The 11,522-nt window shown below is 43.3% G+C and overlaps 1 protein-coding gene across 1 annotated transcript in view; it reads right to left on the minus strand.

Moving 5' to 3' along the window:
* The window catches only part of tcf25 (TCF25 ribosome quality control complex subunit), a gene marked incomplete at its 5' end in the record, with an annotated part of 38,321 nt that extends 27,541 nt beyond the window's left edge, over positions 1-10,780 (minus strand). Inside the window, 8 exon segments of the mRNA XM_080547694.1 lie at positions 897-996; positions 3,284-3,414; positions 7,648-7,730; positions 7,909-7,974; positions 8,537-8,655; positions 9,832-9,903; positions 10,024-10,179; positions 10,571-10,780. Coding sequence (XP_080403820.1) covers positions 897-996; positions 3,284-3,414; positions 7,648-7,730; positions 7,909-7,974; positions 8,537-8,655; positions 9,832-9,903; positions 10,024-10,179; positions 10,571-10,780 — 937 coding nt within the window.
* Between the last annotated feature and the right edge of the window lie 742 nt (positions 10,781-11,522).

The following is an 11,522-nucleotide window of genomic DNA, read 5'->3' on the forward strand; positions in this document are numbered from 1 at the left end:
TTAAGTACATTATCTGAGGAATCTGAGATACGGCCATCCACACTACCAGAATATATACCAAAATCTGACTACATTTGCCTGTCAAATCGTATGCAAAAATATATGGAATGAAATGGAATGGACTTTATTTGTCAGTGCTACAGTACAGGTACCAAACAACGCAATTTAGGAGGGGTGGCTCCCCTGGTGTTAGGAAAGGGATTTTTGTTTTTTGAAAAAAAATAAATAAATAAAAATATAATAAATAAATAAAATAAATATGATTGCTACTTACATACTGTAAGGTACCAGCAGGACATACAGTACTAAAGCAAATATGTTCAAGTCAAGACTAAAAACCCATCTTTTTAATATTGCCTTTAAATTACAAAATAATTATGATTGTATAATGATTGGAGCACATTGAGCTGCAACGTTTGCAGGAAAAGCGCTATACAAATAAAAGTTATTATTATTATTATTATTAAAGCATTGTGTGGTATGGGTCAACGTCTCAATCAATCTATTCATCAATGTACTGTCCAGAGAACAAACCAAGGTTAATCAAACCATGGTTGCACGCTTACATTTTGGACATTTATTTTGGACCACTGTCTTCGAGTTGAGACTAGATTCCACGTGGTCCGAAGAGGCCACGGCACGCTTGAATAAGAGAACTCCCAGAGAGGATCCCACACTCACCGATCGGAGCTCTGAGAGTGGGCCCTACTAACCAACCGGAACTGGGAGGGACCCTACGAACCTACCGATCCATCGTCTTTACACAGATATGCGCAACTCCGGCCACATGGACGATAGTAGTTCAGGCGAAGAGGCTTCATTGCTAGAACGACGACACGCGGCGTAAGACGTGGATCTGGTCCTTGACGCTAGGATTGAGATGACTCCCAACTCACCGATGAGATCCCTGGCCATCTCCTGGTCCTCCTGCAGGCGGCAGACGTCGGAGAGCTGCAGCAGAGAGTCGATGTGGTAGGGGTTAATCTGCAGCAGGGCCTGAGGAGAGGGAGAGGGAGAGAGGAGCGGTCAGATCTCGAGTCATGCACATCAGCTGTCCTAGATATACAGTGGGGAGAACAAGTATTTGATACACTGCTGATTTTGCAGGTTTTCCCACTAAGAAAGAATGTAGAGGTCTGTACTTTTTATCATAGGTACACTTCAACTGTGAGAGACGGAATCTAAAACTAAAAATCCAGAAAATCACATTGTATGACTTTTAAATAATTAATTTGCATTTTATTGTATGAAATAAGTATTTGATCACCTACCAACCAGTAATAATTCTGGCTCTCACAGACCTGTTAGTTTTTCTTTAAGAAGCCCTCCTATTCTCCACTCATTACCTGTATTAACTGCACCCGTTTGAACTCGTTACCTTTATAAAAGACACCTCTCCACACACTCAATCAATCAGACCCCAACCTCTCCACAATGGGCAAGACCAAAGAGCTTTCTAAGGACATCAGGGACAAAATTGTAGACCTGCACAAGGCTGGGATGGGCTACAGGACAATAGGGAAGCAGCTTGGTGAGAAGGCAACAACTGTTGGCGCAATTATTAGAAAATGGAAGAAATTTAAGATGACGGTCAATCTCCCTCGGTCTGGGGCTCCATGCAAGATCTCACCTCGTGGGGCATCAATGATCATAAGAAAGGTGAGGGATCAGCCCAGAACTACACGGCAGGACCTGGTCAATGACCTGAAGAGAGCTGGGACCACAGTCTCAAAGAAAACTATCAGTAACACACTACGCCGTCAGGGATTAAAATCCTGTAGCGCACGCAAGGTCCCCCTGCTCAAGCCAGCGCATGTCCAGGCCCGTCTGAGGTTTGCCAATGATCATCTGGATGATCCAGAGAGGAATGGGAGAAGGTCATGTGGTCTGATGAGACCAAAATAGAGCTTTTTGGCATAAACTCCACTCGCCGTGTTTGGAGGAAGAAGAAGGATGAGTACAACCCCAAGAACACCATCCCAACCGTGAAGCATAGAGGTGGAAACATCATTCTTTGGGGATGCTTTTCTGCAAAGGGGACAGGACGAATGCACCGTATTGAGGGGAGGATGGATGGGGCCAAGTATCGCGAGATCTTGGCCAATAACCTCCTTCCCTCAGTAAGAGCATTGAAGATGGGTCGTGGCTGGGTCTTCCAGCATGACAACGACCCGAAACACACAGCCAGGGCAACTAAGGAGTGGCTCCGTAAGAAGCATCTCAAGGTCCTGGAGTGGCCTAGCCAGTCTCCAGACCTGAACCCAATAGAAAATCTTTGGAGGGAGCTGAAAGTCTGTGTTGCCCAGCAACAGCCCCGAAACCTGAAGGATCTGGAGAAGATCTGTATGGAGGAGTGGGCCCAAATCCCTGCTGCAGTGTGTGCAAACCTGGTCAAGAACTACAGGAAACGTCTGATCTCTGTAATTGCAAACAAAGGTTTCTTTACCAAATATTAAGTTCTGTTTTTCTGATGTATCAAATACTTATTTCATGCAATAAAATGGAAATTAATTACTTTAAAATCATACAATTTGATTTTCTGGATTAGATTATGTCTCTCACAGTTGAAGTGTACCTATGATAAAAATTACAGACCTCTACATTCTTTCTAAGTGGGAAAACGTGCAAAATCAGCAGTGTATCAAATACCGTACTTGTTCTCCCCACTGTAGATAAGCAGCAGCATCCATCAATACCAGGTTTTTATCCTGCCAAAGTATATTTCTGTGACGGTTATTTTCTGTGATGGTGGATTTCGGTGAAGGTAGAATTTGGTGAAGGTTTATTTCTGTGAAAGTATATTTCTGTGAAGGTAGATTTCAGTGAAGGTAGATTTCAGTGAAAGTAATTTCTGTGAAGGTTGATTCTGTGAAAGTTATTTTCAGTGAAAGTATATTTCTGTGAAGGTTATTTCTGTGAAAGTTAAATTCTGTGAAGGTAAAATTATGTGAAAGTAGGATTCGGTGAAATTCTCTGAAACCCAGGGGTCATTTATTCGTCCAATTCACAAAAAACATGTAAAAATACAAACAAGCATTTGCTACAGACTACAGAGCAGCACTCATCTATCCTTTACATATCCTGATATATGGATCATTATAAAAAATAAAAAAAAATCTTTCTGTATTATTATTATTATTATTTATTTTTAAATTATTATTATTATTATTATTATTATTATTATTATTACTATTAATGAGTCAAGCTTCTAATCGATTAGCCTCAATTTGTCCCCACTGAGTGACCCCCCCCCACCCCCGAACCCCCGAACCCTCGACCTTACCACAATGTTGTTGGGATCCATGGACTCCACAGCATCCAGGAACTTGAACTGGACCTGCTGGTAGTCCCGGCTGTGCTCGAAGGTGAAGTACTGCAGGCCGTCCCTGGACTCCAGCAGCGTCATGGAGATACCTGTGGAGACACGTGTCATGGCTGCCGATAAGGAGGAGCAACAAACAGTGATTGGACACCGCTGAAGACGGGACAGGGAATGGGAGTTGTGTTCTCTATGGTATTTCGGATGTGCTGTGGCTGGCCACATGTTGAGGTGTCCTTGGGCAAGACGCTGAACACCAAATTGCTACCAATGAGCAGGCCGGCGCCTTGCATGGTAGCTTGCCACCACTGGTTGGTGAATGAGAGGCCATTGTAAAGTGCTTTGGAATAAGGCGCTATATAGGTCAGACCATTTACTGAAGAGATGTGACTAGGCCTGTAACAATTATGAAATAATGGCGATTATTTGACGTGATCTTGTTTTTTTCTCTTAACCGCGGTCAAAGCATTTAAAAAAAAAAAAAACTGTAGCCTACATCAAGTCGGCTTTCAAGCTGTAAAAGTCCACACCGGATTCGGCAAACACAGAAGCATACACGGTAGAGAGATGGGGCTTGTTGAAAAAAGGAACACGACTGCACCCTTATGGGATCACTTTGGATTCAAGCCAAATCAGAGGGGTGAACCCAACTGGGTCTGGCTGAGGTGTTGAGCAGACGCACAAAGTATAAGCGGGACAGTTCCAAGTGGTGCGCCCTGACTGACAAAGTGACACGTTACATCGCGAAAGAGATGCAGACATTCAATAATAATAATAATAACAATATAATAATAATAACTTTTATTTGTATAGCACTTTTCCTGCAAACGTTGCAGCTCAAAGTGCTTAATAAATGTTTCAATACAGTGGAGAAGCCAGCATTTAAAGACATACTGTAGTCTTTTGATGGCCAATACGAGTTGCCTAGTAAGACTTACATCTCCAAAACTGCCATTCCAGATTTGTACAAGAAAGTGAAGGGAGACAAAATACGTTTTATGATAATAAAGACGCATGGTTTACTTCATAGGTTGCTGTGTTATTACATTATCTGGTGAATTACATTATCTGGTTAACAGTGAAACGGTAAATGGATTACACTTATATAGCGCCTTATTCCAAAGAGCATTACAATGGCCTCTCATTCACCCATTCACACACACATTCACACACCAATGGTGGCGAGCTACCATGCAAGGTGTCAGCCCGCTCATTGGGAGCAATTTGGGGGTCAGTGACAATTAGAATTGTCAATGACAATTATTTCCGAGACAATTAATTGTCCAGAAAAAAATTGAATTGTTACGGGCCTAGATGTGACATGTTCTCCTGAAGAGGTCAACCCAGCACACGGCCTGTAGCGTCTCAATTAAACCCTTGTTTAAGGATACCCTCCCCCTGAGGAGCACCAGGACTGGTAAAACAGACGCCGAGTTGAACAGTGGGTTTAGGCGTCAACGGCACAGCGGCGCCTTTGCAACGGCACGGCAGCGGCGGCGCCTTTGACTCTGGAATGTGTGGAAGGCTATATAACACATTTGATTCATGATACTTGGATGGGGGCAGCTTTTCTATTAGAGCCTCATGGGGCTCAAGTTCAAAGGGACGACGTGTCCTCTGGTGTGACTAATACTAACACGAGCTGTTCCTGCACATGACTTCAGGGCTGCCAGCGCTGTTAACGTATCTCTCTTGTGCTGGTGGGGTTGTCCCCACGAAGTCCACAGAGCGACTGTTATGCGCTTTCCCACCCACCCCCCCCACCCCCCCAGGGTTGTTCTCTAACTCTGACCAACCCTGTTGTTCTCCACTTAAAAGAGCTACCCATGAAATCTGAGTCTATCTGAGACAAGGAGCTGCTTGTTTAGTCTTCTAGAACTAGCTACCGTCGATAGATAAGATCCCCCCCCACATGTCAAGTGAACAGGTTACGAGACATTTTTTTTACTACAGATAGTTTTGCCTACTTTCTATAACGAGCTATGATTTGACAAAGTCGTACCGGCCATGAAAAATCGATATGCTAACCACATAGCCAATCGAAACATTGGGAGGTGTGAGCTATTTTTTCTAAACGCTGTCACTCCTCAATCCCCATTATGTGCTCTTGTACAGTGAACATATTAAGTTTACCTCCAGCATAACACTGTCGCCTTATAGCAGGGGTCGGCAATTAGGTTTGGCCTCGGGCCCAAAAAAATTTGAGCCACTAGATGGCGGGCCAGAACATAATCAAAGGCTAATTTAAGTAATTGATTGTTAAAAAAATGTGACACGTTCTAATACTTGTACACATTGCTAGTCAACTAACACAGCTTGTTTTGTGAGCCTGCTAACAATGTAAAGTAGTGTTATAGTTAACTAGGTAGTAGTCCAATCCATTACGTTGCAGTATTATGCTTGACTAGCGAGTTTGTGTTGTGATTCTCAACAACATTGAAACGTAGTTTCACCCTTTTCCATAGTTTTGAATAATAAATGTGTGGACTGACGATGTATCGCAGCCTAACTTATTCTAATAATTATTTAACATAGTTTTATTCAGATAATTATTCCCCCCTCCTCCCAGACAAGGTCACATTATTATTGGATTGGTTGTTTGCGTGTCGGGTGAAGTTAGCTAAACATTTAACCTGCTAGCAAGAGAAACATCATGTCACTCTCCAAAGGTCTAAAGAGGAAAGTTGACGGTGAAAACAGGGCATTTAAAGAGGAATGGACAGCGAACTATACGTTCATCCTACGTTTCATCAATGCAAAGCCGTTGTGAGACTCACATTTTCCGTGCTCACAATGTTCCCTTTCTATACATGCGAGTCGTCCTTTTCCTCAATGAATGTGATAAAGACGCACGAGAGGAATCGATTGATGCATAAAAAATAACAAATAAACTGCCTGCGGATGGCGGTATACCCTTCAAATAACAAACAATCTCTGCATGTCTCGCGGACATCTCAACATGGATCCATGTCGACTCGTTATCATAATGGTCTTATTAATTAGTAATCACTGAGTATGAAAGCATAGTGGGACTGTCAAATTAGTCCAGAAATCTCCTCAGTAAAGTTTTGTGTCAATCCAGGAGGAACTCCAGACAGCTCTGAACCCCTTACAGGAGATCGTTGCATCGTAGAAAGAAGGTTGCGGCGGTGCATAAACTATAGAGTTGCGATAGTTGAGACTCTCTCTAATTAATTTGAAATACAGTGTCCGTTATTACAAACCTGCCTAAATGTCCCTTTGAAAACACTCAAGTTATCACTATTATCAATAATCAAATCAAGAATATTATTAATTTTCAAAACAACCGCGGATTAAAGTGACGTCAATATCACCAGATATCAAGCAAATACTGACCGATGAGAGATGCCACTTTTCACATTACGTGAGTACCAGGCCTGTCGTTATTGTATTTAATAACCTAATTGTATTTTGTATATTTTGAATGAATGGCTTATGGCTCATTGTACTTATTATCCCTAATAGCGCGTTTGCTCTGTCGTTTCAGGAGCATAGGCCTACCACCACTTTTGCGCCGATTTTGTTGTCAATGTTTTTCAGAAAATTAAACAGAATTTGCTTTGTTACTGTTCATATGTGTGTTGCAGTCACATACGTAAACATTACGTTTGAATGATTTAATGAGCTGATGTTGTTTTTTTCAAACCACACACGCTATTTCAGCACCACGCCTTGTCCACCTACTTTTGATTCACTCTGAGGGGTTCAGCGTCAGTGCGCTTCGCTGCCTGATTGTCTGTCCCTGTGTCATTCACTCTCAACATGAATAAAAGTACAATACGCATTATTCGGGTGGAGGTCGATTCTCTATTCGGACATTATAGGCGTGGTGTGGGACTGTCGGTCCAATATTGTAAAAAAAAAGAAAAAAAAGAAAAAAGAAAAAAAGGGGATTCTCAAAATAATCTGCTGGGCCAAATATTATTGGTGACGGGCCAGCAATGGCCCACGGGCCGCCTATTGCCGACCCCTGCCTTATAGCTATAACACACAGGCGCCAGCTAGAACACTTTATCTAGTCTCTGTTGCCACAAAGAGATGTGAATACTAGTGACACCCATCGAATGGAGGCTGACTACATCAAGTTCATATTTTTATAACAGACACCTTGGGGCTGTACTCAGTTGCTGGGACCCTTGATCCTTGAGCCATGAGCTTTGTTTATCCTGTCATCCTCAGGATAGGAGGACAGTATGTCCAGAAGACAATGTTGTGTTTAGTGATGAGACGTTATTGTCTCATTATCTTACAGGAGCGCCCTGTTAAATGTTAGGAGAAATAAGCGGATGTTTGTCTGGATGTCTCACCGGGGCGGCTGAAGCGCGGCCAGCTGTCTTTAGGAACGGTCATCCAGGTGCTGCGATGGAACTGCCTCTGTCTTTGCCGAGGTCTGGGAAAGGAACAACCAACACGCACACGCACACGCACACACACACACACACGCACACGCACACATAGAAGAACATGTATTTATGATGTACACCCAGATTGCCAGAAAACCTAGGCTTAACCCAAACAATGAGAGGAGAGAAACTCTCTGAGGGGTTATACCAAACAACAGATCTTACCTTTGGTCCCCTAGAACCGCTCGTGCTCCAAAGTATCTCTTTAACTCAGTCTCTGGATTCAGGTTCCTGACAAGCACAAGCAGGGAAGACGGTTCAGTGAATTCTGTCAAGCAGCCAATAAACACACGATTGTTCCTGTAACCGAGCTAAGATGCCAAACTCACTCCTCAAGCTCAAAAACTCGATACTACAGTATCAGCGATATTAACTGTATTAATGATAAACAACTGCAATTCCTCCACAAGTTACACAGCAGTAGAAACCGAAGAGGGGTGCTGCCTTGGTAGGCTTGGTAGTTTGCAAACAAGTGGTGCCCTTTAAGGAAATAAGCACCAAACCAGCCTTCGCCCTGGGTCCTCAATCAAGGCAGGATCTACCGCAACAGGTGAGCGATTAAAAAAAAATCAGCCTATGCATTAAACTACCACAATAAAGGCTCCTGAACATTTCCAAAAATAGAGAGTAAGTACGCGTTCCGAATGGTTTACCGGCCACATCTTTTTGTGTCTGTTTACAAATAACAGTGTCCCCATTTCCTCTACCCTTCAACACAGCCCCTAAAGCTCTGACTGAATCACTCCCATGATCCTGTTCATTACCCTCCTCTTATGGTTCCGTGCTCACTCACCTGTGCTCCACGTACAGTACAGGCCTGTTGTCTGACGTCCCACAGCCGTCATTCTGCAGGGTCAGACCGTTGGACTGCTCTATCGTCTCCAGCAATGCATCAATATCATCCCCCGCTACCTGAGGACCACACACGAGTCAAACAAACACTGCAAAAGCGAGTTCAGGTGGTATAGACCTTCATCAGAGTGATCTGGATATTGTTTTTAGCATGCTAGGTACAGTACAGTACAGTACATTTATAGAGGTCGCCTATTGGGGAAAGCATGTTAGTGGTTTGTCACGGTGAGCTCTAGGGATGACAATGGTATTTGTCAATACTGTCATAAATTGCTATATATAATAAATGCCTTAAGAGTGTTTGTCCAGCTCCATTGTCTGTGTGGTTGACAGAGCTATGAAAGTGATGACAGAACTTTTTGTAAACTTTGTCAAATAAATAACCTGTCAAAAAAATCTGTCATGCGACAGGTTCTCCTCAGAACGGAGAATTCTAAAAATATATTGTGAGCGCAAGCGAGGCTGTGTGTAAGATTTGCATGAAGAAGGTGACAGGCAAAGAGGAGTGAGCAGAGATGACTGCCTATTGTCGCGATCCTGTGATTGACAGAGACGAAGATCCCCATCTCTGGTGGAGATCACATGGAGCCAGCCGCTCTCCACTGATGGTGGCCTGAATGTACTTGCACACGTGTGGCACAAGCTCACCATCAGAGCAGGTGTTCAGCACAACAGGTAACATTGTAAGGCCGTTACGTGCCCTGTTGAAGCCTGAAAAAGTAATGCTTGTTTCCTGGTGAAAAACCTAGAATAGGCTTGAAGAATAGCCTAATGTTGCAGTCTGTAGGATACGCTTTTATGCCCTTTTTCGTTACTGCCGTTTTTATTATTTATTGTTCTTTTGTTATTATTTGTTAAGCCTACAGGATGCTATAGTATAAGCCCATAGATTTGTTGTTAATTTCATTCCGTTTGGTTGACAGACGCCAGAGAATGAATGTCATGTCCTTGTGCACAATTTTTATTTAGGACTATAGGCTACCCACCCCCCGTATTTGCACCAAAACTTTATATTTGTAGATTTATAGATGTTGTTAATGTTGTTAACGTTTGCTATTCTGTTTCTGATGTTGTTCATAGAATAAAACTGGAACATTCGCATTTTTGTCGTCATGTGAAAATAATAATGATACAATCCTGATACAATAAACCACGGTTTACCGGTGTCCAAAATTCGATACCGGCCAACCCTAGTGGGCTCACAATAATAATCCACCAGCAGATTCATTCCTTCACCTGTGTGTCTCCTGAAGTGTTCTTTTTCTTCTTCTTCTTCTTCTTCTTTTTAACTTTGTCTCCTGAGTCAGGCTAAGAATTGAGAGAAAGAAACACAATCAAGCAGCACTTAAAGAGGTGAGATAATACACGACCAGATCAATATAAGACCCCAAATGAGGTGAAGCTCCTCTCTCCTTCCCTGTATCTCACCTGGGCAGCCCCTGTCTCCTGTTGTGCAACCTTCTTCTCCGTCTCTCCGCTGTCACTCTTCTCCTTGTCCTCCTCCCCATCCTGGCCTGGTGGCTTCAACGTGTCCGTGTCCTCGTCACTCGTAGTTCTCTCTGCTTCGTTCTCCACATCACCAATCTATGCATGCAGAGGAGACAACGTTGGTGAGGAAGCCCACAGCTACCACAGAACCTTTCATAATCGTTATGGGGCATAGTGGATGGCAACATGAATGAGATGAATGCCAACACGGGCATCCACACTGGCAGGAGGCACTAACCAACGATGGTAATGGGGATGTGGATCACATTCTGGCAAGGCTGTCAGTTAGTAGTACACAACAACAACCAGCCTACTGATGATGTTGTAGTCTGCCAGGCGGCTACTAACACACTCAACTTTGCTAGCATGCCAGGTAATGGTGACTATGTCACTGTGACAGAAGGGTGGCTTAGCAGTACGTGTCAGGTTGTAGTGGATCATGTATTGTAGGTTATAACAACAATGCCCTGACACATTGGCATCCTACCAGTTCGTAAATGTTGCTGAGGTTTTTCTGAGTCTTGTTCTTCTTTGCTTTCCGGCTGCTGCTCTTCTTGGCCGGCTGCAGGACAGCTCCGTCCAGGTCCTCCTCCTCCTCCTCCTCCTCCTCAGGCTGCTCCTCCTGCTCCTCCCCGAGGTCCAGGGCCTCCTGCCCCCGCTGTTTCCCTTTCAACCTCCGAAGAGCACGACTCGACATGTTCCCAGGAGAGAGTCACGAAGCCCGGTGATGGTCGTCAGGCTGAGGGTAGCTCCAGAGCTCCAGCCATAAACAACACGAGCAGACTCAGCACGCTACGAGACATCTCATTGGCTGCGTAACAGGAAACGTCCACACGTCTACTTTCCTGGGATGTGAGGTACGGGTGCTTCTTTTGGACAATTGTGGCAATTCTCGTTTTGATAATTGAAATGATGAACTACTGGATGAAAATAGTCTGTATGTGTGTGCTGCTAGCAGAGATGGGGCACTCGAGTCGCAAATCTGAGGACTTGAGAATTGCTTGACTACATTGATAAAAGACTAGGCAAGGCAAGGCAAGTTTATTTGTATAGCACATTTCATACAACAGGGGCAATTCAAAGTGCTTTACATATAACATCAAAAGAAATACAGAAAAGGCAGGATTGATAGTAAGAAAATAAAAAGTGTCAAAGGCAGCGCTAAGGTCTAGTACTAAAACTGAGATTTTTCTGGAGTCAGTGTTTACACGAATGTCATTAAGGACCTTATAAGAACCGTTTCAGTGCTATGTAGGGGGCGAAAGCCTGATTGAAAGCCATCAAAGAGATCATTCAGGGTCAAATAATTGCTAAGTTGTTCGTGAGCAGCTATTTCAATTATCTTTTCTGGAAAGGTTTAATAATAATAATAATAATAATAATAATGCATTTAATTTGTATTGCACTTCTAATTCAAAAAGACTCTCAGAGTGCTAACA

This window comes from Nansenia antarctica (assembly GCF_963989245.1).
Source record: "Nansenia antarctica genome assembly, chromosome: 1".
Classification (NCBI taxonomy): Eukaryota; Metazoa; Chordata; class Actinopteri; order Argentiniformes; family Microstomatidae; genus Nansenia; species Nansenia antarctica.